General features: G+C 34.8%; 3 protein-coding genes, 1 long non-coding RNA gene and 1 pseudogene across 4 annotated transcripts; 4 read left to right on the top strand and 1 right to left on the bottom strand.

The window, feature by feature from the left end:
• The first annotated feature begins 516 nt into the window (after window positions 1-516).
• On the top strand, window positions 517-1,442 carry LOC125603075. Its single transcript, XM_048774332.1, has 2 exons — window positions 517-1,102; window positions 1,285-1,442. The coding sequence occupies exons 1-2, from the start codon at window positions 517-519 to the stop codon at window positions 1,440-1,442; spliced, it is 744 nt and encodes a 247-aa protein (XP_048630289.1).
• A 5,103-nt stretch (window positions 1,443-6,545) lies between these two features.
• LOC106453899 lies at window positions 6,546-9,393 on the top strand (annotated as a pseudogene).
• Window positions 9,394-10,349: 956 nt separating this feature from the next.
• Window positions 10,350-13,910, top strand: LOC106453898. The gene is made up of 5 exons (XM_013896096.2): window positions 10,350-10,834; window positions 10,954-11,573; window positions 11,676-12,266; window positions 12,368-13,254; window positions 13,344-13,910. The coding sequence occupies exons 1-5, from the start codon at window positions 10,350-10,352 to the stop codon at window positions 13,908-13,910; spliced, it is 3,150 nt and encodes a 1,049-aa protein (XP_013751550.2).
• Window positions 13,911-19,163: 5,253 nt separating this feature from the next.
• On the bottom strand, window positions 19,164-21,121 carry LOC106451856. The gene is made up of 6 exons (XR_002664581.2): window positions 20,907-21,121; window positions 20,470-20,607; window positions 20,232-20,342; window positions 19,904-20,008; window positions 19,504-19,815; window positions 19,164-19,398 (listed from the first exon to the last, which is right to left on the bottom strand). It is a non-coding gene; the product is annotated as an uncharacterized LOC106451856 (long non-coding RNA).
• A 1,436-nt stretch (window positions 21,122-22,557) lies between these two features.
• Window positions 22,558-25,588, top strand: LOC106453896 (polycomb group protein FERTILIZATION-INDEPENDENT ENDOSPERM-like). The gene is made up of 13 exons (XM_048774341.1): window positions 22,558-22,764; window positions 23,153-23,218; window positions 23,461-23,580; window positions 23,721-23,801; window positions 23,905-23,997; window positions 24,131-24,206; window positions 24,292-24,371; window positions 24,451-24,522; window positions 24,597-24,656; window positions 24,754-24,850; window positions 24,943-25,006; window positions 25,096-25,155; window positions 25,278-25,588. Exons 1-13 carry the CDS (start codon window positions 22,612-22,614, stop codon window positions 25,336-25,338), a joined length of 1,083 nt encoding a protein of 360 aa, XP_048630298.1. The 5' UTR covers window positions 22,558-22,611; the 3' UTR covers window positions 25,339-25,588.
• The last annotated feature ends 1,491 nt before the right edge of the window (window positions 25,589-27,079 follow it).

Below are 27,079 nucleotides of genomic sequence, written 5' to 3'. Positions count from 1 at the left end.
GACCTTCTCCGTTCGGGATGATAGGCGATGCCTTCCCCGACTGATCGTTATGGTAGGCTATGCCTTCACGATCAGAGAAACACGTGGTAGGCTTTGCCTCTGTGAATAAAAAAGGTCAAAAATGGTAGACTATGTCTCCTCGGATCTTGAAAAAAGTAAAAGTCAAAATGGTAGACCATGTCTCCTCAGACTTTGAAAAAATGATCAATATGGTAGTCTATGACTCCTCGGATCATGTGGTAGGCTGAGCCTCCCGATTTTATTTATGCTATTTAAATTTTTGCAATTTAAATTTTTGCAACTTAAATTTCTGCAATTTAAGTTTATGCTTTTATTTTATGCCTTTAATTTCTGCATTTAAATTATGCATTTAAGTTATGCATTTAAATTCCCGTCTTTACTATATTTATATATTATTCTATGAATACAGTTATCATGTCGAATTTGACAAAGCTCGAAATTAATGCCCTGAATATTACGGGAAATAATTATATGACCTGGGCAGTGGGTGCAAAAATGCACCTAAGAGGAAACGGGATTTTGGAAACCATCGATAGTTCAAAAACGGTGTCGGATGAGAAAAAGGCTAAAGCCATGATATTTTTACGACACCACATCCATGATGGTTTAAAGGATGAATATATTACGAAAGAGGATCCTTGTGACCTCTGGAAATCTTTAAAAGAGAGGTTCGATCACCAAAAATATGTGATCTTACCGAAAGCTAAACACGAGTGGATCCATCTCCGGTTCCAGGATTACAAAAGTGTTAGTGAGTTTAATTCTGCGATGTTCGGAATTACTTCGAGGATGATGTTATGTGGAGAGAAAATAAGTGATTATGATATGATCGAGAAAACTCTCTCCACGTTCCATCCTGAAAATGTAATCCTGCAGCAACAGTACCGGGTGAGTGGATATACCCGTTACTCGGAGTTGATGCAAGTCCTCCTTGTAGCGGAGCAGAATAATCAACTCGTGACTTTAAACCATCAAGCTCATCCCACTGGATCTGCTCCATTCCCAGAAGCGAATGTTGCATCATCCAGTTATGATAATAGGAGAGGACGAGGTCGTGGACGTGGTGGAAACCGTTATCATGGTCGTGGAAGAGGACGAGGAAGAAGATTCCGTCCCTATGATAAAAGAAATAATAAAGACTTCCACGAAAATGAAAGGAATGAAAAAGACCAGGATGATAAAAGGCAAACAAGGAGAGGGTTTGCTACAGATGCGGCATGGAAGATCATTGGGTACGTACCTGTCGTACACCAAAACATTTAGCCGATCTGTATAGAGAATCCCAAAAGGGAAAAGAGAAAGGAAGAGGTGAAACTAACTTCATCTCTGATGAACCTGGGCCATCCTTTCATGGTTTAAACGATGATACTCATCTCGACGTATCAAACTTTCTGGTTGAGCCAGAGAGTATCGATGAGTGATATAAATCGATATGATATAAATAGACTGTATTATAGTATCTATATCTTTTGTTGTAAGATATATGTTATGTTTGTTATGTTTAATGTTTAATAATATATGTTTTATGAATATTTTAAATTCAGAAAGAATGCCAAACTTTGAGACTATGGATGGAGATTTGTGTTTAGCAGATAGTGCGCCAACGCACACGATAATCAAAGATAAGAAATATTTCTCCAGTCTCAAAATAAAATATTGCGCTGGAAGCGTAAGTACAATATCTGGTAATCCAAAGATTATTATGGGCTCTGGAAGAGCGAAATTTTCAATGCCAGGGGGAACAATATTTGAAATTAGTGATGCTTTGTATTCCCCCAAGTCTCATAGAAACTTGTTAAGTTTTAAGGATATCCGAAGAAATGGATATCATATTGAGACTATGAGTAAAGATGACATTGAATTTCTTTGCATTAAGTCTGAGAGGAAACATATATTGGAAGAGTTAAGAATGTTATCCTCTGGACTATATTGTACGAAAATAACCACGACTGAGTCCTATGCCGTGGTAAACATGAAGTTTACTGATACATTTAAAATATGCCATGAAAGGCTAGGACATCCTGGATCAGTCATGATGAGAAAGATAGTGCAAAATTCGAATGGCCATCCGTTGAAAAACGGAAAAATTTTGCAAACGGGCGAGTTTACATGTAATGCATGTTCTCAAGGAAAGCTTATAACTCGGCCATCACCAGCAAAAAATAGGCAATGAATCACCAATGTTTTTAGAAAGAATACATGGTGATATATGTGGGCCGACCCACCCACCGTGCGGGCCGTTTAAGTATTTCATGGTATTGATTGACGCATCTAGTAGATGGTCAAGTGTGTCTCTTTTGACGACACGAAATACGGCTTTCGCAAAATTCATTGCCCAGATAATAAAGCTGAGAACGCAGTTCTCAGAGTATGCCATTAAGAAAGTGAGGCTTGATAATGCTGGTGAATTTACATCGCAAGCCTTTGATGATTATTGTATGTCAATGGGGATTGATGTGGAGCATCCAGTTCCCCATGTGCATACACAAAATGGCATGGCCGAGTCATTAATAAAACGGTTGCAGTTGATTGCAAGACCGTTAGTCTTGAGAACAAAGCTCCCAATTTCTGTATGGGGTCATGCTATATTACATGCGGCTGCACTGGTTCGGTTAAGACCGAGTGCATATCATAAGTACTCCCCTTTACAATTGGCATCTGGGCAAGAGCCAGATATATCCCATCTCCGTATCTTTGGGTGTGCGGTCTATGTTCCGATAGCTCCGCCACAAAGAACAAAAATGGGCCCACAAAGGAGATTGGGAATTTATGTGGGTTATATGTCACCAAGTATAATAAGGTATCTGGAACCAGTAACTGGTGATATGTTTACGGCAAGGTTTGCCGATTGCCATTTTAATGAGGATGAATTTCCAACATTAGGGGGAGGAATTAGAGAAATTCCTAAAGAGATTACTTGGTGTACACCGTCGTTGTTACACCTTGATCCTCCTACGAATCAAAAAGAGCTGGAAGTTCAGAAAATTGTGCATTTGCATAATTTGGCAAACCAGTTACCAGATGCATTCACAGATACGAGAAGGGTGACGAAATCATGTATACCCGCTGAAAATGTTCCATCAAGAGTTGATGTTCCTAAAGAACAAGCTGATGGAAACAAAATGAATGAACCTAGGGTTCAATTAAAGAGGGGGAGACCAGCGGGTTTTAAAGATAAAAATCCTCGAAAGAAAAAGAAATTGGATGAACAAAGTAAGGTTCTAGAAGAACCTTATATTGAAAAATGTCTGAAAGAAGACATAAATGGAAAGGTTCTAGAAGAACCTGAAACTGAAAAATGTCTGAAAGAAGGCATAGATAAAGATGGTCCAGATGACGAGAGGGGAACAGAAAAGTATGAGATTTCCATCAACTACGCCCGAGATGAAAAAATATGGATCAGAAATAAGATAAAAGATGTTGATGGAATGTTCTCCTTTTCTGTGTCCAAAGAAATCGATCATGAAAATGATGATCCCGATCCAAGGTCCATTTTAGAATGTCAAAAAGGACATGATTGGGAGGAGTGGAAGAAGACCATTCAAATTGAATTACTCTCCCTGAATAAAAGAAATGTCTTTGGACCTATAGTCATAACGCCTGAGAATATAAATCCTGTTGGGTATAAGTGGGTATTCGTGAGAAAAGTAAATGAGAAAAATGAAGTAACACGATATAAAGCCCGATTAGTTGCCCAAGGTTTTTCTCAGAGACCGGGAATTGATTTTGAGGAAACATATTCCCCGGTAATGGATGCAATTACGTTTAAATTTTTGATGAGCCTAACGGCGTCTAAACATCTTGAAATGCATCTCATGGACGTTGTGACTGCATATTTGTATGGATCGTTGGATAACGATATATATATGAAACTCCCTGAGGGATTGAAAATGCCAGGGGCATTGAAAGAAAAATCCAGGGAGATTTGCTCGGTCAAGTTGCAGCGATCACTTTACGGATTAAAGCAATCCGGACGCATGTGGTACAATCGCTTAAGTGAATATCTTTTGAGTAAAGGATATGTTAATAATGCGATATGTCCATGCGTTTTTATAAAGAAATAGTCATCTGGCTTTGTGATCATTGATGTATACGTTGATGACCTGAACATAATTGGAACTCAAAAGGAGGTTGATGATGCTCGAACTCATATGAAAGAGGAGTTCGAAATGAAAGATCTCGGCAAGACAAAGTTTTGTCTTGGACTCCAGATAGAGCATCTCCGAGAAGGAATATTTGTGCATCAATCAAACTATACGAAAAGGTTATTGAAACGCTTTCGTATGGACAAAGCGACTCCTTTGAGTACTCCAATGATTGGTAGAACTCTCAATATTGAGAGTGATCCTTTTAGGCCCTGCGAAGATAGCGAGAAGATATTAGGTCCAGAAGTACCTTATATGAGTGCTATCGGTGGGCTGTTATATCTTGCAAACTGTACCAGACCAGATATAGCTTTTGCTACTAATCTACTGGCGAGATATAGTTCTGCTCCTACTCGCAGGCATTGGGACGGAATAAAACATTTATTCCGTTACCTTCAAGGTACAGTTGATTTAGGGTTAAAGTATTTTAGAAAACCCGAGTTTGGTATGGTTGGTTTTGCAGATGCGGGATACCTATCAGATCCTCATAAGGCTCGATCGCAAACCGGCTATGTTTTTACAATTGGTGGAACCGCGATCTCTTGGCGGTCCCAGAAACAAACTCTGGTTGCAACCTCTTCGAATCACGCAGAAACTATCGCGCTTCACGAAGCATGTCGAGAATGTGTGTGGCTTCGGTCAATGAGTCACCACATACAAGAATCAAGTGGAATGGTCAACGAGAAAGAGCCAACGAAAATATTTGAAGATAATTCGGCTTGTGTTGCTCAACTTAAAGAAGGCTATATCAAGAGCGACAGAACAAAGCACATCCCTCCAAGATTTTTTTCGTATATAAGGGAGCTCGAGAAAAATAAAAAAGTGGACATTGAGTATATACGGTCATTCGAAAATCCGGCTGACTTGTTCACCAAAGCTCTTCCGACTACAACATTCCGAAAACACGTCTATGGTATCGGAATGCGGCATTTGCGTGACCTGTAACGAGGAAGCAAGGTCCACTACTTTCAGGGGGAGATTACGACAGTGTACTCTTTTTCCCTTGTCATGGTTTTTGTCCCAATGGGTTTTTCCGTGACCAGGTTTTTAACGAGGCACTACGTAATACGTATAAGATGGATGATCAAGGGGGAGTGTTATAAGATAAAGGTTGAAAAGTCAATGATCATCCATCAAGTCTTGTCTTTAAATGGACATAAATATCTGTCCATTTTATATTATTATTTTGTCAAATATCTGCATGTTAAACCGACGTGAGAGTAGTATAAATAGGACTTGTAGTTCTCTTGAAACGATAATAATTTGAAACACAAGTTCTATAATTTCTCTCTCTCTCGCTTTACTACACACACATAAAACATCTGATCTCTCTTACTTCCATCGATCAAACACACATATATAAATAATAAATATAGCTCCTAAGTTATATTATACAACAATCACATATATAAGATTGGATTAATTGTTATAACAAGAAGATGATAGTAAAGATTGTACGTGAAAGCAAACGTGTTTGTTGCAAGTGGCTCGTTTGGTAATGGAGCATGGGTCAGTGTTCCCATTGACCAGCGATCGAGCACACACACACCAAACAAAAGGAAAATAAAAAAGGATATAAATGATTCTTCTTCTTAAATACCTTTTTCTTTTGTTTAATTTTCTTTATCCACTCTATAAATGAATTTTCATGTAAGTGTATATATGTTGAATTTGGTGGTAGGCATTTTAAAGAATTGAATAGCTTTTGATATTTTTGGCACTTCTAATGAAGCTTGATTAATTCTCTTCACTCGGTTTCCATTCATCCAATTGAATACCAAAGCTATTTTTAAATAAATGATAGTTTTAATACAATTATTTTGCAAACACTTGCATATGCTTTTGTATTCATTAAAAAAATTAATGCCAGTAACATCATTTGCTAAATAGAGTTTAATAGTATAATAATTTGGTTGTTGATGTAGTTAACGGAACACTATTTTTCATAAAAACTGCAAACTCACAAAACTTATTCAGAGACATTGATATCATTTGCCTAACAGTCATTTTCCCTCTTTTCATTTATTAGTGATCAAATACAAATACAACAATCAATCAATCACTAATTAACTTTTGATCTCCTTTTTTCCTCCTTCCTGAACTTTATCCCACAAGCACTGCATACAGTCTGAAACACGTTTACCAATTCAATTAATTTCAATATTTTATATTGTAGTCTCTCTGTTTCATAAAATTACATATTTAAAAAAAGATTTTGTTTCAATTTTTTTTTATATATTTTAAATACATGTTTTATTAACTAATTTCAAATTTCAAAAACTTAAAATGCACTTATTAAATTTTTACTGGCTTAAAATTATGGAAAAATAATTACAAAATATTATGCATATTTATTGTGTTTTATTAAAATATGTGAAAAATTTAAAATATAACATTTTGAAACAAAGAGAGTAGGTTCAAGCAGCCAAATAAATATTCAAATCTGATTAATTAATTGAATTTTTCTTAGATTATTTAATGACATTACTTTAGGACCAAAAGGACCCCTTTGCCAGAGTGTCAACTGTCAACTGCGTTGCAGCGTAATTAATATTCACCAATTTCTATTTCAGCTAGCTAAATAAGGACTATATGTTTTGACCATAAAAGTTGAAAGTTTGACGTCAATCTACTAATAATAGCAATCCCAATTAATTCCAAAGGTTGTAAATCCCACCTATGTTGAAAGATTGTATTTTTTCTAAAACATGTCAAAAAAGATTGTGTCTTTTCAAAATAACTACTTTGATTGTGTTGTTTCATAAAAAAACTGAAATGTATTAGTTTGAAAAATTGTGTCTGTTCATTATAAAAATTGTATATTTTCATAACAAACTGAATATTATTAATTTTTAAAATTGTATCTTTTCATTATAAAAAAATTATATATATAATAGCATACCAAAACTGGTGATATCATCACTTTTTAAAAGAAAAAAGTTTTAAGTTCAACGGTCATATTTGATTGAATTTAATGATATAAAAAAACAAAACTGCGGTGCGTTGCATCTTTTCACCGAATAGTCTCCATCTCAAAACAATACAACTCTTAGATGAAGCATCCCTTATCAATCTATATATATGTGTGTTTTTAAAGACTCATCCCTGTTATCGTTTTCCATCTCCTCTTAAATTACCTTTCCACCCAAAATCTCAGAATTGATTTAGGCACACTCGGGTTTTTTCCATATTTGTTTCGCTCTATCATTTATTTGAAAAGTTTTTTTTTCTTGAAGGAATGTTGTCTATTTGATTTTTGCCTCTTTTTTCTTTCCAAAATGTGTTTTCCATTAAATGAAGCTTGTTTGTAAGATTTACAAAAGGTAATTTCTAACTGGTATTAACCTTCGCAAAAAAGAAATATAACAAGGTTAGAATCAGACCCAAAAAACTCTGATATCTGAAAAAGAGTTATTCATTCCGAAACCTTTCAATACAACTCAATATTAAGAATCACAAACATATTTAGTGATACAAATAAGCATAGGTAAAATAAATTAATATATATATAACTAAAGCCAACCTGAAAACAATTTAGCATTTGCTGATATAATTATTACAATGCGTTTTCTCCGTTGGGTTGCTGAGAGTTCGATTCAAAATCAATATTGTCTCAACACAACCCTTGGATTAAAGGTATTCTAATCTCAACCATTCTCTGTTTTAAAAATAAAATAAATATAAAATATAGAAAAGTACTTCGTTTCCGTAGTGTCGTTTTATGTTTTTGTCAAAAACAAATGGTCAACCCTTGGATTAAAAAGTGTGCAATCTCAACCATTTCTTTTAAACAATAATAATAGTGACTATGAAAAGACAAGTTTGTTTTTTCATTTTTTTTGTGTTTCAAAAAATGAAAAGACAAGTTTGTTTCTCTATATGGGTTGTGTTGTTTCATAAGTAACTATTCGGAAAAGAAAGATAAAGTTTTCCCTTTTTTGGGCCTAGAATTCTCTCTCTCGAAATCCTTTATTTCGTTGAGTGGAGCACAGCTGTTTAGTCTTTCCGGTGACACGTATACAAACTTTCTTATCTTTCGATAAGTTTTCGGTTCAATCTTCAAAGAAAGTTTACGTTTGTTCTTGTTCTTAGCGGTGAAGAATAATTTCCAGATCGTACTTTCAAAAATTAAGATGTCTTATGCTATGGATAAAGCGATGATGGCTCTCTCTTTAGAGGAAGAAGATGAGCCCTTTAATATGCCTGATCTTCCTCAGTTCAACAGAAAGGAACTCGAGGAGCCTGATTGGAAGGATTTTGAATCCTGATTGCCAAAAGATGTCCGCTTTAATATACAACATGCCTAGAAAGTGGCAGAAGGAAGGAAAGGTGAGGGGGGTGGCGCTTTCTAAGGAACGCTTTCAGTTCATCTTCGATCATGAGCATGACTTGGTGGATGTTCTGGAGACAGGAGTTCACACCTTCAATGATTGGACGCTGGCGATTGATCGATGGGTTGAGAAGCCTCCAGTTGATTTCCTCCAGTTTATTCCTATTTGGGTACAAATTAGAAATATGCCGTTAAACTACTACACGAAGGAAGCGATTACGGCTTTGGGGGATTTAATTGGTGAAGTCAAGGTGGTGGCTTTTGATCCAGAGAGGCCTCAAGTAAGGGATTATGTTCGGGTTCAGATTAGATTTGATGTGTCGAGACCTTTGCGGAAATCTAAAGTGGTGAATCTCCCTGAAGGAGGATCTTCGATTGTTTACTTCAATTATGAAAGGATACAGAAGCGGTGCTATGAGTGTCAAAGACTTAATCACGAGAAAGGTGTTTGCCCGCTACTAGTTAAACAGAGGAAAGAAGTGGCTTTGGATAGAAGACAGAGGAGACTTGGTGAATTGACATTATTGGAACCTATAATTGGAAAGGAGGATCCCTTATACGGGATTCTAAGAGAAGATCAAGTAGATGTGTGCAAAGCCACAGGAAGGAGAAAGATATCTGATGATGTGTTAGAGGAGATGAGGAGGTATATGCTTATGGCAACAGATCAGGACAGGTTAATAAGAATTAAGAGGATTCGATCATCAGTTGATGAAGCGGATAAAGATCATTTTGTTCAAAAGACGATGCTGCGTATGGAATCCAAGCCTATCTTTACTATGCAGATTGATATTGGAAAATGACCTGTTTTTGACCTTGACCTTAATGAACCTCTGGATTCAAATGTTCATGAAGGAAGGAAGACAAAGAAACTTATGGCTTCTGCTATTAATGCTAACAGAGTTGGGAGCTCATTTCAATATAAAGAGAAGCCGTGTTTGTCTGATGAGAATGATAGTGCTGGTAAGATGAAGGCCATGGTATGCTCTGCTCAAGGGTCGACTATGGGATTAAAACTTGAGGAGCCTAAGGACCTTTCATTCTGTGTTGGAAGAAATCCTACGGAATATGGTGCGGGACCTTCGGGTAGCAAACCATCCGGGGTTTCTCATAACTCTTCAAAGCAGAGAAGAAGGCCTTACATTAGAAAGAGACAAGAGCAACAATGGGCTAACTCTAGCATCCTGCAAGAGCTGTATGGAAAGGGAGAAGGAGCTCAGCAGGCTGGAAACAAGAGAAAGATTTCTGGAGATGAGATGGAGATTCAGAACGCTGCTCGGCGTAAAGAGTCAAGGGTGATCCCGAGTAAGGGATCGCCAAAGTCCCGATGAACATAATTAGCTAGAATTGTCAGGGACTGGGGCGGCCTCAGGACCTGACGATTCCTCGCCTCAGGGAAATGCGTCAAAAACATTTTCCAGAGGTGCTTTTTCTGATGGAAACTATGCAGTGTAGAAATGTTTTGGTTGATTTACAAGTATGGCTAGGGTATGATCAGGATTTTACAGTGGACCCAGAGGGTCACGCGGGGGGTTTGGCAGTTTTTTGGAAGAAATCTGTGAAAATTAAGTTTCTTCATGTAAGTAAAAACCTTCTGGATACCATAATGCAGTTTGGGGATTTTTCCTTTTATGCTTCGTGTGTATGGGCCGTCTACCGTGTATAGCAGGGGAGAGTTATGGGAAAGACTTACCAGGTAGGTGTGAATAGGGGAGAAACTTGGTGTGTCTTTGGAGATTTCAATGATATTCTGCACAATGGGGAAAAGATTGGTGGTGTTTGGAGATCTGATGACTCTTTTGCTCCTTTTAATCAAATGATAAAGGCATGTGATCTGGAGGAGCTTCAGGCGCATGGAGATGGTTTCACTTGGGGTGGCAAAAGATATGATTCGTGGGTTCATTCAAGACTTGATCGGTGTTTTGGGAATAAAGCCTGGTTCAGGAAATTTCCTTGTTCTAATCAGACTTTTATGGATAAAAGAGGATCTGATCATCGGCCATTGCTCATTCACCTTATCGAACCTCAAGATTCTTACAGAGGAAACTTTAAATTTGATAAAAAGACTTTTGGAGGTTGATGGGGTTAGAGATAATGTGGCTAATGCATGGGATTTTGCAGGCAGTTATCGTAATGCGTCTGTCTCTTTTAGGTTGAAAGCCTGTAGAAGATCCCTTCGTGGATTGAAGCACACTGCAAACATCAATTCAAGGGATAGGATTACTCAGGCTCAGATTGCTTTAGAACGGGAACAATCTGTGCTTCAACCTTCCATAGCTTCTATTCATTATCTTAAGAGGGAGTTGATTAGAGCGCAAAGAGATGAAGAAATTTTTTGGTGGCAGAAGAGTAAAGATAAATGGCTAAATGGAGGGGACAGAAATACTTCGTTCTTCCATAATTCTGTTAGATCTTCTAGAACAAGAAATTTCATTGTCAAGTTGATTAATGCTGAAGGGTTGAGGTTTTCTCGGAAGCGGCGAAAGGAGAGGTTGCAGTGGAATTTTATCATCAGCTGTTCCGATCGTCAAATCCTTCCCCTTTCGATACTTGGTTCCATGATATGTCTCCTAAAGTCTCTTCGCAAATGAATTTGGATCTCGTTAAGGATGTATCTGCTTTGGAAGTTAAGGAGGCTGTCTTTTCCATCAATCCATCGAAAGCTCCAGGGCCTGATGGTATGTCTGCACTTTTCTTCCAAAGGTTTTGGGACATTATAGAAGAACAGTTTGTTAAAGAGGTTCAATTGTTCTTTAAGCATGGCATTCTCCCAAGAGAATGGAACTATACCCACCTTTTCTTGATCCCAAAGATACCTAATCCTCAGGCTGTTTCTGATTTAAGACCAATAAGTCTTTGCTCCGTGGAGTATAAGACGATATCGAAGATACTGGTCAGACGATTGCAACCATGGCTTAAGGAGATCATCTCTCCATCTCAATCAGCTTTTGTTTCGGAGAGACTTATGACTGATAACATTACGATCGCACATGAAATGGTTCACTCTTTGGGCATTGATGATGATATAGCTTCACAGCAGATGGTTGTAAAAACAGACATGTCAAAAGCTTACGATCGTGTGGAGTGGGGATATTTGAGATCGTTAATGTGTGCCTTAGGGTTTGACCAAAGATGGATTTCCTGAGTTATGAAGTGTGTTTCATCGGTGATGTATTCAGTTTTGATTAATGATCAACCTCATGGAATGATCACACCTCAAAGGGGACTCCGTCAAGGCGATCCTCTATCTCCTTTCCTGTTTGTTTTATGTACGGAAGGCCTCGTTCATCTTATGTCCAGAGCAGAACGTGAGGGGCGTATTATGGGAATGAGGTTTGGTGATCATGGACCTTCAATAAATCATCTGCTGTTTGCAGATGATTCTCTATTTTCGTGCAAGGAAAACGAGGTCGAAAGCTTGGAGTTATTGTCGGTCCTTAACAGTTATGGAAAGGCCACAGGACAGGTGATCAATCATGCCAAATCCTCTATCATTTTTGGGAAAATGGTTAAGAAGGAATTCAAAATCAAGATCAAAGAATGTCTGGGGATCGAAAAAGAGGGAGGAGAAGCAAAGTATTTAGGCCTGCCTGAAGTTTTAAAAGGTTCTAAAGTCAAGCATTTCTCCTATATCAAAGAACGGTTGTGTAAAACAATCTCTGGGTGGCATGCGAGAACCTTAGGCAAAGAAGTATTGATTAAGGCTGTCGCCTCTGCTCTTCCTGTGGCTGCTATGTCGGTTTTTAAATTCCCTAAAACCCTTATAGCAAGTCTTCATAGTGCCATGGCGACTTTCTGGTGGTCTTCAGATGAGCATAAAAGAAAGATTCACTGGTTGAGTTGGGATAAATTGTGTCTACCTAAAGAGCAGGGGGAATGGGATTCAGAGACCTTGAGTGCTTTAATCAAGCGTTGTTAGCTAAACAGGCGTGGAGGATCATTGATGATGATGATTGTTTGATGTCTCGTGTTATGTGTGGTAAATATTTTGAGAACAATAACTTCATCAATGCTTGTTTAGGACGAAGACCGTCGTATGCTTGGAGAAGCATCATCTTTGGCAGGAACCTCTTAAAGCAAGGTATGAAGCATTTGGTTGGAAATGGACAGACCATTAATGTGTGGTCGGAACCTTGGTTGGAAGATGTGAATGGTTTATGTAGACCCCCGTTGGGAAGACAGAGACTCTTTAATGTGAATCTAAAAGTGGCAGATGTGATTAACCATCAAACGGGGAGATGGGATGAAAGAATAATGGAAGAGATCTTTGTGCCTGGTGACATAGCGATATTGAGAAGAAACCAACCTATGTCCCTGGAGAAAGATTCTTGGGTGTGGCGTCATACTAGAAGTGGGCTTTATTCTGTTAAAACAGGGTATGATCTAGCTTTTCAGAATCTTCATAAGGTATTGATTGGTGAGCAGTCTGTTTGCCCATCAATTAACCCTCTCAAGGAAGATGTTTGGAAACTTCTAACTTCATCTAAGATTAAAGGATTTATATGGAAAGCTATATCAGGAGCAATTTCTGTTTTCGACCATTTACAGGATAGAGGCCTGAAATCTGATATCGTTTGCCAAACATGTGGAGCAGATGGAGAATCAGTAAACCATGTTTTGTTTCAGTGTACTTTTGCAAGACAGGTATGGACGCTTTCTGGTTTTCCTATCCCAAGAGGAGGTTTTGATGATGGTTCACTCTTTGCCAACATCAACTATCTCTTGGTTAATTGGAAAAAACGGAAAGAGTTGTTACAAGTTACAAAAAATTTCCATGGATGCTATGGTATTTATGGAAAAATAGAAATGCCCTGCTGTTTGAAGGTGCTCTTTTTCCTAGTGATCAGATTTGTAGCAAAGCTTCTGAGGAAGCTGAGTTATGGTATGCTGCACAAGATATGGATGGAAGATGCTTCGGGGCTCATAGGGAGCCTACTTTTATAGAAGCGGCTGTATGGAAAGCTCCCCCAAGAGATGTGTTAAAATGTAATGTTGGGGTCGTGTGGGGGAAGAAAAAGAATATGGCTGGTGCTGTGTGGGTTCTGAGGGACTCAAGAGGAGATGTTCTCCTTCATAGTCGCCGATCGTTTGCTCAGGTTGATTCAAAAGATCATGCTCAGTACCTAGGTTTGGTCTGGGCCGTTGAAAGCATGGTTAGTCATAGATGTCTGAGAGTTCACTTTTCATTTGAAGGAGGGTGTTTTGTTAATGCAATTAACAGACCCAAAGCTTGGCCTTCCTTCAGGTCTAAAGTGGTGGAGATTAGAAATATTCTCAGGAATGTTTTGGTATGGAGGGTGGAAAATGAGCCGTTTGCTGCGAACAGGGAAGCTCGGAATATAGCTATTACTGCTTTAAAAGATGTTTGGTTTCAGTCTTATGTTGCCAGGGGCTTTCCCAGATGGTGTTCTTAATGTTTTGTGGTGTTGTTGTTGTTATAAGTTTCTACTTTTATGGACGTCTGTGTGTATGTTTGATCCTGAACTTTTGGTTATTTCAATGGAAAATCTAGTGGAAAAAAAAAACCATTCGGAAAGGAGTTGGCAAAAACGATTTCCTTGATGACGTAGGCAAGAAAATTTTGTATCCTTTAGATTATAAAAACAAAAAGTTCTGACCACCGGACTGAAACTTTTTTTTTCCTATAAGAAAAATGATGTCAGCGGGTACAAAATATGTTTGTGATTATATATAGATTACGAAAAAGTATTGGCTGAAGACGTAAAGTTATGTTTTTAACCATTATGTTTATAATAGTATCATTTTAAAATAAATACATTTGATTTGAAAAGGTGTAACTATTCATATAATTATCACTTCAGAATAACTAATTTTAAATTAAAAAAATGTGACTATAAATTGAAAAGTTGTGACTATTCATATAAGTATTATTTCAAAATAAATAATTTTAAACTAAAAAAAATGTAACTACTTAAATTAAAAAATTGTGACTATTCATATATGTATCATTTCAAAATAACTATTTTTAAATTGAAAAGATACGACTATTCAAATACAATTTTGAAAATCTATAAATAGTTTTTGTTCATGTCTTTCTCAAAATAAAATTTTCACTAATCAAATAAAATGATAAAAACAAAAATTATATGCAGTTACCTGGTCACGGCGCTACACTGGAGACACGGCTTCGTCGTTGGAGATCAATAGCGCTTGTGCGTGGTCATTCGCAGACATGAGAGATGTATGATGTGAAGAAGAGACGCACAAAGCCGGAGCCACCGTCATCACCCGTGAAGTCGTCGTGAGTTTAAGTTTTTTTTATCTATGTTCCTTGTGTGTCAAGCAATCGTTTATCATAAGTTTAGTTGTACTCATATTCTAATAATTTATCTTATCTTATTTATATTTCATTCTCATCTTGTGTGTCGCAGATGAGAAGCCCACGGCGGAATCCTTATTGTTTTTGGTGGTCAATTCATATTTCCGTTCCATATCAGATTGGGATCGGAGTAGAACATCAGAGAGGATGACATGTTAAATTTTTTTAAAGAGGTGCCATTGTCATTTTGGAAAACGTATTGGTTCGGGTCCTTCGGGATGATAAAAAGATCTCGTCTGCTTCAAAAATCATAAATGTCATTCTTGTCATTATAAATTATTTTATTAAATTAGCAAACAATCAAATTTAAATGTGTTTGATTATTTTAACAAGCTCAAAAATATTAAGTAATATTTAAAATTCAGAATAACTTACATAAACTAATAAAATAATTATATTTTTAATTGATATTAACATATTTGTATTTTATTTGTCATATAAAACTATAAAATATACATTTTTAATATTATATACAAATAAATATAAGGGGAAATTATATGTTTACCACTTTTATGGTACCACTTTTCATTTTTACCACCACTAATGAGACATTTTCAAAAATACCTTCTTCATTAAGTGGTAAAAGACTCTTATGCCTTTGTTATTTATATATATAATAAATCATTATTGAAATAAAAAAAATAAAAACATCAAAAATAAATAAAAAATAATTAAAAATAAATGAAAATTAAAAAAAAAAAATTTTATGTTTTCGAATTATAATTTTTCAAATTCGAAATTTTTTATAAATTTTTTTTTTTGAAATTTTTTTTTTCGAATTGTTTTTCTAACTTTTTCAAATTTCTTTTTGAAAAAACGAAAATTATGTTTGAAACTATTTTTAAAAAAAAAATTATATATTTTTTAAGTATTTATATATTTATTAGAATCATAAATTTCACATTCCAAAAACTCTACCCCACCCCTCAACTCTAAACCCTAAGTCTACATTAGTTAACCCTAAGGATATAATTGTATTTTATCCTTCATTAAAAATGAGGGTAAAAATGGTTAGTGTAAACATGAAAAGTGGTATTATGAATGTGGTATTTATGGCAATTTCCCTAAATATAAACACATATATTCTACATTTTGGCATGAGAACTTTTCAAAAAATAAAATTACAAAATTTTTATATAAATATAAATTACAAAGTGATATATTTATTTTATATAAAATGAGTTTCCGTGCGATAGGTTCCTGACCTAGTTTCTATAATATCAAGTCAGAAATTATGTGTCATTTCAACTTCAAAATTTCCGAACATGTCTAAATATGGTCTACTTGAATATTTTATTATTTTAATAAAAGATTCTAAATAATTAAAAGGATCTAGGTCTATATATTTCCTAGGACAAAAACTATACTATGTAACGAGGCGACGGTGGTGGAGGTGGTTATTGAATGAAGATCTTGAGAAAAATCGTATATCAATTGATTTTTGATTCGAGTCCTGAAAAAGACTAAGTTGCCATTTGTTTAATCAAGCGATGTGAAACTATGCTTTATTTAGAAAAGTTCAGGATTTAGATCACTCGCCGGTCTCAGCCCAGTAGAAAATTATATAGATTTCAGCTCAATTACTGACACCAACTGTTAGAAACTAATGTTATGTAATTTTATATTTTTTTGAAAGATAAGTAATCTTGTTAACAGGTTTGAACGTGTGGTCTTCAAAATATCTTCTAGATAATCCGGTAATTTTAATTATTAAAGTTAATTCATAACTGGTATCTGACTATTTATTAATAATACTAGATCGTTTTTCCGCGCTATGCGCAGATAATATACTTTTAATTTTTTTTTCATATTTTTTCACATGTAAATTATCATCTTAATTTTAGATTAATTGTGTTTACTTAATCAATTGCAACTTATTATTTTTACTTTCATGGTAAATATTTTGTATAAATGAGGAAATTTAGTTTTAAAATTTTATTTATCGTTTTAAAATTTTATTTATATTAATCTCAATTAAGTTTCTATTATATGAAATGAAAAAGAGTAACCTGACTATCACAGTAAAATTAGGAAGATAATTTGAATTACTTTTCTTTTATTATGTTTGGCAAACTTTACTTCTGTATGAAACATTTTAGGGATCAAAATTTCATATAAGTAAACACATCAGAACAAACAAATTTGTTCAATAATGCACCTGCATTTATTATTATTGTTTTACGTAAATTTTATAAAATTGATGATTGATAACTTTTTTAGATTTGAAACCATTTAAAATTTGTCTATACATTATTAAATAGTAAAAATATTAAATTATAAAATAATATTAATATTGATTGGAAGTGATGTAATAATACTATTATTAGTGACCAATAATTTAAATATAGAAAAATTATTGATCCGTACTTTGATATTTCTTAAAAAAATTATTTATTCACCGACCAATAAAAGTCTGCGAGCTCATATTCAGTAGTTGAAAAAAGAAAACAAAATAATAAGAATTTGCCAAATTATGTTATGTTTTTTTTTAAAGTAAAAATAAATAAATAAATAGTACAAATTTTTTTAAACATTGTTAACACCGTCATCAAAACAATAAACCCTAAATCTTAAACATTAAACCCTAAAAACTAAAACTTAAATTTTTGGGTAAATCCTAAACCCTTGGGTAAACCCTAAATGCTTGGGTAAACCCTAAATCTTTGGGTAATTAAACTCTAAACCCTTGGGTAAACCCTAAACCCTAGGGTTTAGGGCTAAGATTTAGAGTTTTGCTGACAGCGTTTAGGATTTAGTGTTTATGATTTATTGTTTAGTTTTTACGATTTAGAGTTTAGGATTTACCCAAAGGTTTAAGGTATAATAGTTAGACTTTAGGGTTTAGTGTAATTTTACTGACAGCATTAATAATGTTTTAAAAAAACTCATTTTTTGCAGCTAGTACTATTTTTTTAATTTATTTGTACTTTTTTAAAATTTTAAATACAGAATATAACTTAGCAAATTTTTGTTATTTTGCTTTTTCTAAAAATAAATAAATATGATATGACAGATAATTAGCTGGTGAACCCACGCCCTCTAGGATAAACAAAAAAAAAACTCTTCTTAGAATGTATAGATGTTGTTTTTGTAAATTTGTTCTAATATAATTTTGATAACATTATAGTAAATAAGTCTTATGTGGCTTTGGACTTCTGTAAATTGAAACACAATTATGGATAAACTGTTTTCTAATTAAATACAACGCATAATAGTGTATGAACCAAAATTTCTTTTGAAAAAAATAAATTTAAATATATGGAAGGAAAAAACATTAGAAGCTGCAATTAGACATGAACATCCTTTTTTAGAATTTTTGGAGAAACAAATGTATGTTATGATTTCTGAGAGAATTTTAATTTTAGCTTTTACCCCAAATTTGATATCATTATTTAAATTTATCTTTAAGATATAATTATTTTCATAAATACTTTAAATTTCTGAAAAACTAAAACTGACATTATAAATCATTTAAAAATGTTTAAAATCATTTATAAAATATTTATAAAGGTTCATAAATTCAAGCCCAATCCATAAATAATCTTCTAATACTAAAAGGAGTATATCCTTTATATTTATAAACGTACTTTTTATTTTTAAAATATTAACTGAGATACTAAGGCAGCATAAAAAAAACTGATAATATACTTTTATCAGCCGTGACCATGACTGAAGCAACATCATGACCATGACCATAACCTGGATGAGGTCTGTGTTCTATGCCACCATTATTATCTCCTGTACGAAAGAAGAAATGATTTGTTACATCTAACGCTTCAATACAAACAGAGCAAACATTAAACAAAAAGTTTTTTTTAATGAAAAGAAACTAAACAGAAGGTCTTGGATCTTGACGAGTCATAGAGAGAGAGAGAGAGAGAGAGAGAGAGAGAGAGAGAGAGAGAGAGAGAGAGAGAGAGAGAGAGAGAGAGAGACAGAGAGGAAGAGATAGAGACAAAGAGATGTTTGAGCAAAAAAAAAAGAGACGAAGAGATGAAGAGAAGAGACGGATCTTCCATACCCTAATTAGGTAGGAGGTGTTGAAGAATGAAAACTTGAGAAAAAAACGGCTGGGAATCCAGGAAGATGAATCACAGTCGAAATTGATTTTGATGTGAAGTTTTGGGCTAAGGGATAGCAGACGTGGTAGAAAGAATAGTCATTATTGGATGATTTAATTAGATGATGTGGATAGCTTTAGAATGGAGGATATTCTCCTTTTAGTATTGTACTAGGGGTTTTCCCGGGCTACGCCCGGGTTCGGAAAAATATATTTACATATAATATATAAAATACATAAATTATGGTTAATTTATAAAATTTTATATTTTATAACAAATTTAAAATGCTTGAAATTTAAATTTAAAGTGGTTATCTTTTGATTATAATATATATAGGATGATGTAGATGCAGATCAATAAAAGTTAATTAAAACTGTAAGCTGGGTGGTGTTGTTGATCCACTGCCATCACTTTTGTAGCCGCATCTACCGGATCGCTTACAGAAGCCGGTGGTTGCTCACTTTGGCTTACCACTTGTGGAGCTCTGTTGTTACTTTCACCCTGATACGAATATGAAGTTTTTTTTCTAGATCACCTCCATCCAGGTTGTTATCTCAACAAAGCTTAGCTTAAAATTTATATTAAAAAAAACAAAGCTTAGCTTACCCCTGAATGGTCTTCACATCCACATCTCCAGTAGACACTGTGAAGGTCCGGTAGTGGGGACTGGGGAGTGAAATTGTAGGGTGTCACTCGAATCTGAAAGAGGCACTGCTTGCCAGCAAGTTCTTTGAAGCATCTTGGGAGCTCTTACACTCCACCGCCAATTAGTTTATCATACGTTAATTTTTTTTTTGTTAATGACACAGTGTCGATAATGCTTATGGAAACGTAAGATGAGTTGACTGTGAGCGGAGACGGACACCTCTAGGGCCAGAGGCTGCACCTTTCTTAGGGAGTTTCGTCAGCTTCATGGGTCTTCACAAAGGCAATTGAGGAGATGTCAATAGGTACTTCATAAAATGATATAGTTCTCGCAAAAATGGCAGAATAGAGTTATAGTAACCTGGTCGGTGGACTTGGAAAGGTGCGTGCAAAGATCCCCCAATTGACACAAGTTCTTGCTTTTGAATCTCTCCCATTGTCTCGACATGTGGGAAATCCTCAGCAGCTGCACCTCCCAAAATGAGGATGACACATTTTTTTTTTTGTAAAATTACTACGAAGACATATATTTAATGTCAATGCCCATATAGATAGTTAGCAGACCCATGTTAATATAAATTGCAATATGGACAGACATGAAGGTTGAAAAACAAAATCATGGAACCATATGTTATACATTTTTACTTAAATGATTGGTCATGTATTTTTGAGTGAGACTTGCGACATACCTGTTGATGAAAGCTTGGCTGGCGTAAATGTTCAAGTCAAACTATAACTTGGAACTAACCATGGTGTCCACCATGACAGAGTGTGTAATATCACAGAAGCTTATATGCTCCCTAAAAGTTGTGACAGCGGCGCCCCATAGTGAAACATACATAATGACAACGGTAGGGAGATATGATGAAAATGAATTTTAGGTTCAAATAACTGTTCAAACCATGGAGATAAGGTAAAGGTGATTACCTGAGAGGGCCGACCAAGGCCGAGATCGTCAAAGGTTGTGTGCTCAGCAGCAAGTTCAGCGGAAATTCCATCGGAGGCAGCCATTTGCAGAGGAGTGGTTGAGGGTTCACAGGAAAAGAAACTCAGCTGCAAGTACAGCTGTAAGAGCAAGAAGGCAGTGTCAGCCTTAAAACTACATAAGATCTGAATCTGTTGAATGAAACCAAGATTATGAACGATTCAGTCAAACTTGGTAATAAATCAAATCAAGATTAAGAATCAGGTTTGAACATGTGAAAGCTTGAGCATAGATTAAAATAAAAAGATTTAGCAGTTGAACAAATGAGTATTGTAGTCATCAGAAAGAGCCAGATCTTGATAACGCACGAAGAGGCTGATCACATAAATAACAATTCACAAAAGAACCTATCTAACTTTAAATAATGTAAGACACTAACCTTTTTCTTCTTGACAGGCTTAAGGATCTTGATAACACACTTCTCGTTGCTGTTCATGTTAATCCCCTCAAAAACCTCACTGTATTTGCCTTTACCCACTTTCCTCACTACCTCGTAATCATCTTGCTTCCTAAAGAAACCAAACACAAAGAAGAAAGCTTGAACCTTTTAACAAAAGCATCATCATTACCTATCATATACAGAACTAAACCAAACAACTTCTCCTCAAACAGATCAAATATCAATAGCCATAAAGGCTAAAACTTTCGTATCAATTCCACAAAAAAGACTCATACCGAACTGACCAATTAACTCAACATCAAATACTGTAAATCAATCTTCCTGGGGAACAATAAAAATGAGAATGATGAATATAACCCCATACGGAACTGACCAATTAAATTGTTGTCATTTCACCACTGCATCTTTGTTATCCTCAAAATTGTCACAAAAATGTGTGTAACTGGTCGTTAATAGCAGATCCTGAAACTAATAATGAAATCACAGTTAGAATTAGCATTCGTCCGTTAGCATGCAAATTCTGTCTTTTTAAACCCAAACCTGATAATACATTAATATTGGAATTTCAGAGCAAGAAAAATAAAGGATTCAGAATAGCAGGCCTTACCTTCTCGTCGATGAAGAGTAGTTGAAGACTAATAAGCATCTGGTTTAGGATTCTGGCAACCATGTCGTCGAAGAAGACGGTGTGAGGAGTTGCGATGATGGATTTAGAGCCTTTAAGAGTCATCATGCACATGTATTTGTGGTGAGAAACGTCATGTAAGTCAGGCATCGCATATGTACTGAAGTAGGAATACCTGAGGATTGAATCGTCATCCAGAAGTTACGATCTTGACGACGACAATCAGAGATGCGGATAGTGGAAGAGCGGGAGAAGCCATCGATAAATACATGAGAGCTATATGGCATAGATTTTTTTTTCCGGTGGATTTCATGGCCATGGCTGTAGCTTTTCAGAGTAGAGTTTGATTTAGGTTTAGATATAGAACTGTAGAGAAGGATTAAGGGGAGATGGAACAAAACATTTAAGAATAAATTGATGATCATGATAAATTGAGAAAGTAACGCAAGGAAAAAATATCAGAAAAAAAAGATGAAGTGGATAAGTCGGGATTCTTGAAACGAAACATGGTTACTTAACATGGGCTGTAGTGGGCCGAACGATAATTGTAATACAACCCACACGAAAGTTCATTTTATATCAGCAATGGTGATATGGCAAAATTAAACTTTCTCATTGGTTGATTTAATCTGCTTACGTGGACAGGCTAAATGGTAAGGATATTCCCCTTTTAGTATAGGATAGATATTTAGTGGTAATAGAGATAGTTTTCTACTATAAACATATATTAATTTTCGGTAAACCCGTAATTGTCCGAGAGGCTAATTGTTGAATGGGACTTGTTAACAAGATTATATTTCAAGGACTAGTTGTTGCACATACGTACAAACACTTGTTGTTGGATGAGACTTGTTAACAAGAATATCTTTCAAAGGAATGGTTGTTGCACATACGTACAAAGACTTGTTGTTGCATGAGACTTGTTAACAAGATTATCTTTCAAGGACTGGTTGTTGCAAAGAGGTGTAAAGACTCGTTGTTGCGTGGCTATAAGACAAGGGCAGTGTCCGAGAGAACAGATAGAGAGAGAGTGAGTGAGACAGAGAGAAGAGATTTGAAATGTGGAAGAAAGAAGGGATGACTCAATTGCACAAGAAATTGTACAAAGTGACCAAGAGGATTCAACAAGGGATGACCCCTTTGTATTCTGTTGCTTTTAACTTCATTGATGACCGTTTCTACGATTACTTCGTCTCCGCTGGTGGAAATGGGGTAAAAATATCTCTTCTTTTTACGAAATCTCCGTTTAAGGTTTTCAAGTTAGGGGATCTGTGAAAGTATCATTTTTTTGTCTGATTTAGGGTTTCTCATTGTTATCCTGAGATGTTATCGTATCACTTGTCTGAATAAAATTGAAAACTTTGCTTGATGGGTTTCTTTTCAAAGTGCAGAGTTACTTAGCTTGACTATGAACCGTCTTAGTTTAATGTTTTTGCTCTTGGAGATTCTGTGAAAGTTTATGGCTTTGTTCTATTTTAACACTCATTCGAGTGACTTCATTACCATATATACTAGATAGCTCTATCTTTATTTATTTTATACTTTTGCTGAGCTGAGTCATGAATCTCATTACTGCCCTTGGTTATCTCTTATTATGTAGATTAATATGTGCATTTGTCTTGACGATGGTGACATATTTCCATTGCACTCCTACACTGATGAAGATGTAAGCAGCTCTCTCTCTCTCTCTCTCTCTCTCTCTCTCTCTCTCTCTCTCTCTCTCTCTCTCTCTCTCTCTCTCTCTCTCTCTCTCTCTCTCTCTCTATATATATATATATATATATTTTTTTTTTGAACACACTGTATATATATATATATATTATATAGACTATATAATATAGTTTCCATGAAATAAAAAGCAGCAAAGTTTCATTGATGCTACATATGTCTATGTGCTTTGGTGATCAGGAGGAGTCATTTTACACTGCAAGCTGGGCGTGTGACGTTGAAAGAAACCCATTTGTTGTGGCTGGAGGATTTAACGGCAGAATCCGAGTCATTAACGTCAATGATAAAATAGTTCATAAGGTATTATTGCATTTTATTTATATCAGCTTTAGACCGACATAAAGAGTTAAAGAATGTTAAGAGTTAAAGGATGTTATTTGTATCCCACTAGCAAGTGATTCGATTTCTTGCTTGTGTAATATGTGCTCGCACGTACGCAGACTCTTGTGGGCCATGAAGGTCCAGTGAATGAAATTAGGACACATCCTATGAAACCTCAACTTGTGATTTCTGCTAGCAAGGTATATATGCACCTCTTGGCTTTTTCTTCTTTTTTTTTTTGGTACTGATGTTCATTTTATTTGGATTGAGGATTAAGAGCTCTTACGATTTTGATTGGATCAGGATGGATCTGTTCGATTGTGGAATATTGAAACTGGGATTTGTATTCTGATATTTGCTGGAACTGGAGGTCATCGATCCGAAGTTCTAAGTGTGGTAAGCCAATATGGTTTTTAAACACAGTGGATGTGAAAGAAAACAATAATCTAATTCAGTTTTATGTCACTTGATAGTTGATATAATAAATGTAGACACTTCAGTCTAACCATCTTATCTTATAAATCTGTAGGATTTTCATGCCTCTGATATGAGCCGTTTTGTTAGTTGTGATATGGAAGCCACTACTAAGATATGGTCATTGACAGGTATGAGTAAAACCAAGCACACTTGAAAGGAACTTCCTTCCTCTTTCAGTTTGTATGATCTCTATTATTCTTTGGCTGCCTTCAGAGTCTTGGAAGTATGTTGAAATGTCATTCACATGGAAGGATGATCCAAAAACATTCCCAACACAAGTTGTACAATTCCCTGTAAGTATTTTTCTGTTTCTTCGTCCTTGTAACAACGAGTGACACACATGTCTTGTTGTAACATTACTTCTATGTGCAGGTATTTACAGCTTCAGATCGTTCAAATTTACTAAACTGTAACCGTTGGTATGGTTATAACATTCTTTCAAAGGTTAGCCCAGGAGTCAATAATGGATAAGATAAAAACCGAAAGGCTAATCTTGTGTTCTATATATCTGGTTTCAGGGTGACGCGTGTGACATCAGGTTGTGGCAACCACAACTTAAAGAGAATTCTCCTGGAGAGGTTAGGATCTCATTTCTACTCTATACGACAAATTAAGTAATTCAATTAATTAAAAATTGTTACAGATCAAAGTTTTTTTGTGTTGCTGTTTTTGCAGGGTGATTTTTATGTTAGACTTGTATACGCTATTCCAGATAGTTATCACCGGATTATTAAGTTTTCTTGCGACCTCTCTATGAAATTTGTTTCAGTAGGTGTGTGAGATCAGAAAGCTATAATCTATTCATTTAAACTATACTTGAAACTTTTCTTGTGAAACATTCTTGTTTGGTTGGTTGGTCATCAGGGAATGATAAAGGCGACATTTATGTCTGGGATTTAAAGAGTTTCCCTCCTGTTTTGGTTACAGTGTAAGTTACACAGTATCTTTAAATACAATTGAATTCTTCACTTTGGTGTCTTTGTTGTATTCTTGACATGACTCTCTGTTGCTATACAGGTTATCACACTATAAATCAAAGTCTCTGATCAGGCAAACCGCTATGTCCACTGATGGAACGTATGTTCATCTTCTCTCACACCAATATATCATTATTTTATGAATCAGTTGTTACTTACATTAAACAAAAATGCAAAGCATTTGATTCCTGACACACTCCGTTTCTTTCCATGGCATTGTAGCACAATTCTTGCTACCTCCGAGGACGGGACCTTATGGCGTTGGGACGTGGAGAGGCCCTAGAAGAAGATGTGCGGGCTGCTTTTTAGAAGTACATAAGGAATAAGGAATAATGATACGAGACAGGTCAGACGATCTTGGAAAGCAGCCAGCTGGTACTGTGAGTATTTAAGTAGTCTATAAGCAAGAGTATAGGGGAGAGATATCAATGATTTGATTAAGTGGTTGTAAAGAGAGAAGAGTCTCTCGTGTGTAAGGCTTTCTTTGTAATCCTTGTTTTGAATCAATAATAGAAAAATAATCTTCTCTTAAATCACAACTTCTTATCAATACGTTACAATCTATGTAACACAAGCCAAGTCTTTGTAGGAATTGATGGATTAGGAGACTTAAATATATGCATTGGTGCAAAAGTGGACAATGGTGTTCTTATCAATACGTTACAATCTACATAATACAAGCCTAGTCTTTGTAGCAACTGATGGATTAGGAGTCTTAAGATATGCATTGCTACGAAAGCGGACTATCTATCTATCTAGCACATATTGCGATTCCCTGAGACCTGAAGATGCTTATTTATGCCTCATTAACTTCACTTTGGTAACCAAACGTTTTTCCAAGGGAACAACAACAATGGGTTCAAGTACGACACTACACACAACAACAACAAAGCTGCGCATAACAACAGTAGCAGCAACAGGTTTCAGCTTGTGGCCATATCTACAAAAAAAATTAGTGTATATAATTTAGTAAAAAGGATAGAATACGAAATCAAAATAAGAATCAAATACATAAGTCTGGTTATAAGTCGGCTATCAAATACACATATTAAGTCTGGTTATAAGTCGGCTATCAAATACACATATTAAGAAAATAATTAAGTTTTCTATATTATTTTATTAGAATTCCACATTATTTGGATCAATAAATAAGGTAAAGATAAGGATTGAACTTATTTTTTAATATATAAAAAGTAAAACTGATATTCATATTGAAACAAATTTTAAAATACCAAATACTTACATGAAACAGAAGGAGAATAATTAGAGTATTTTAGATCACAAACTGGAAACTAAAACCCTAAAAAATTATTAAAAAGAATAAAATTTTACACCGCAGAGAGAAAATGTGCAAAAAAATTAACTTGGAAGCTAATTTGCTAAAGATTAATATCAAATAAATAATTATTATTCAATAACCAAAATATAAAAAATACAATATATGTTTAGATTATAAATTTCTAGATACAAAACTTATATTAACAAATGGAAAATGGAGAAATACCCTTAGATAGTCTTAAAATGTTTTTGTCACAAATACAACCCCTAAGAATCAAAATGATCAAAATGTTACATTAAAGAGATAAATATACATTTATACCTCCATGGTTAACTAATCTAGATATTAAAGTTTAAAGTTAAGGGTAAAGTTTGGGAGTAGAGTTTAAAATTTTGAAAATTAAAAAAAATATTTAAAATAATTTTTTTTATAAGTAGTTTTCAAAAGCATTTTGAATCTATACTATTATTTGCAAAATAAATTTTTGGAATTGAGCTTTCACGTTAAAAGTTAGAGTGGTTAATATCGTTTATACTCTTAATGTATAACTAAATTAAAAAAATAAAAACGAAATTTTAATTTATTTGATTAGATAATTGATTAAAATTAATAATAGTAAGAATTATCCAAAATCTGAAAATATAATTTTAAAAAGAGATAATTTATGTATATATTGTATTGTTATCTGAAAAGTCTTTTAGTAAAAAGTTAAAAACGTGAATTATATATAAAAAGTTAAAAACAT

This window comes from Brassica napus, unplaced genomic scaffold, assembly GCF_020379485.1.
Source record: "Brassica napus cultivar Da-Ae unplaced genomic scaffold, Da-Ae ScsIHWf_3088;HRSCAF=3902, whole genome shotgun sequence".
Classification (NCBI taxonomy): domain Eukaryota; kingdom Viridiplantae; phylum Streptophyta; class Magnoliopsida; order Brassicales; family Brassicaceae; genus Brassica; species Brassica napus.
This window is presented reverse-complemented; position numbering and strand designations above follow the sequence as displayed.

Coding starts and splice junctions, on each gene's coding strand:
- LOC125603075 (XM_048774332.1), top strand. CDS start 517: ATGCACCTAAGAGGAAACGGGATTTTGGAAACCATCGATAGTTCAAAA. Junction 1,103..1,284: donor TGGTGGAAACCGTTATCATG/GTCGTGGAAGAG, acceptor CAAAACATTTAG/CCGATCTGTATAGAGAATCC.
- LOC106453898 (XM_013896096.2), top strand. CDS start 10,350: ATGGAGATGGTTTCACTTGGGGTGGCAAAAGATATGATTCGTGGGTTC. Junction 10,835..10,953: donor AGAGATGAAGAAATTTTTTG/GTGGCAGAAGAG, acceptor TTAATGCTGAAG/GGTTGAGGTTTTCTCGGAAG. Junction 11,574..11,675: donor CATGTCAAAAGCTTACGATC/GTGTGGAGTGGG, acceptor TGATGTATTCAG/TTTTGATTAATGATCAACCT.
- LOC106453896 (XM_048774341.1), top strand. CDS start 22,612: ATGTGGAAGAAAGAAGGGATGACTCAATTGCACAAGAAATTGTACAAA. Junction 23,581..23,720: donor ATGATAAAATAGTTCATAAG/GTATTATTGCAT, acceptor GCACGTACGCAG/ACTCTTGTGGGCCATGAAGG. Junction 24,523..24,596: donor GTTATAACATTCTTTCAAAG/GTTAGCCCAGGA, acceptor ATCTGGTTTCAG/GGTGACGCGTGTGACATCAG.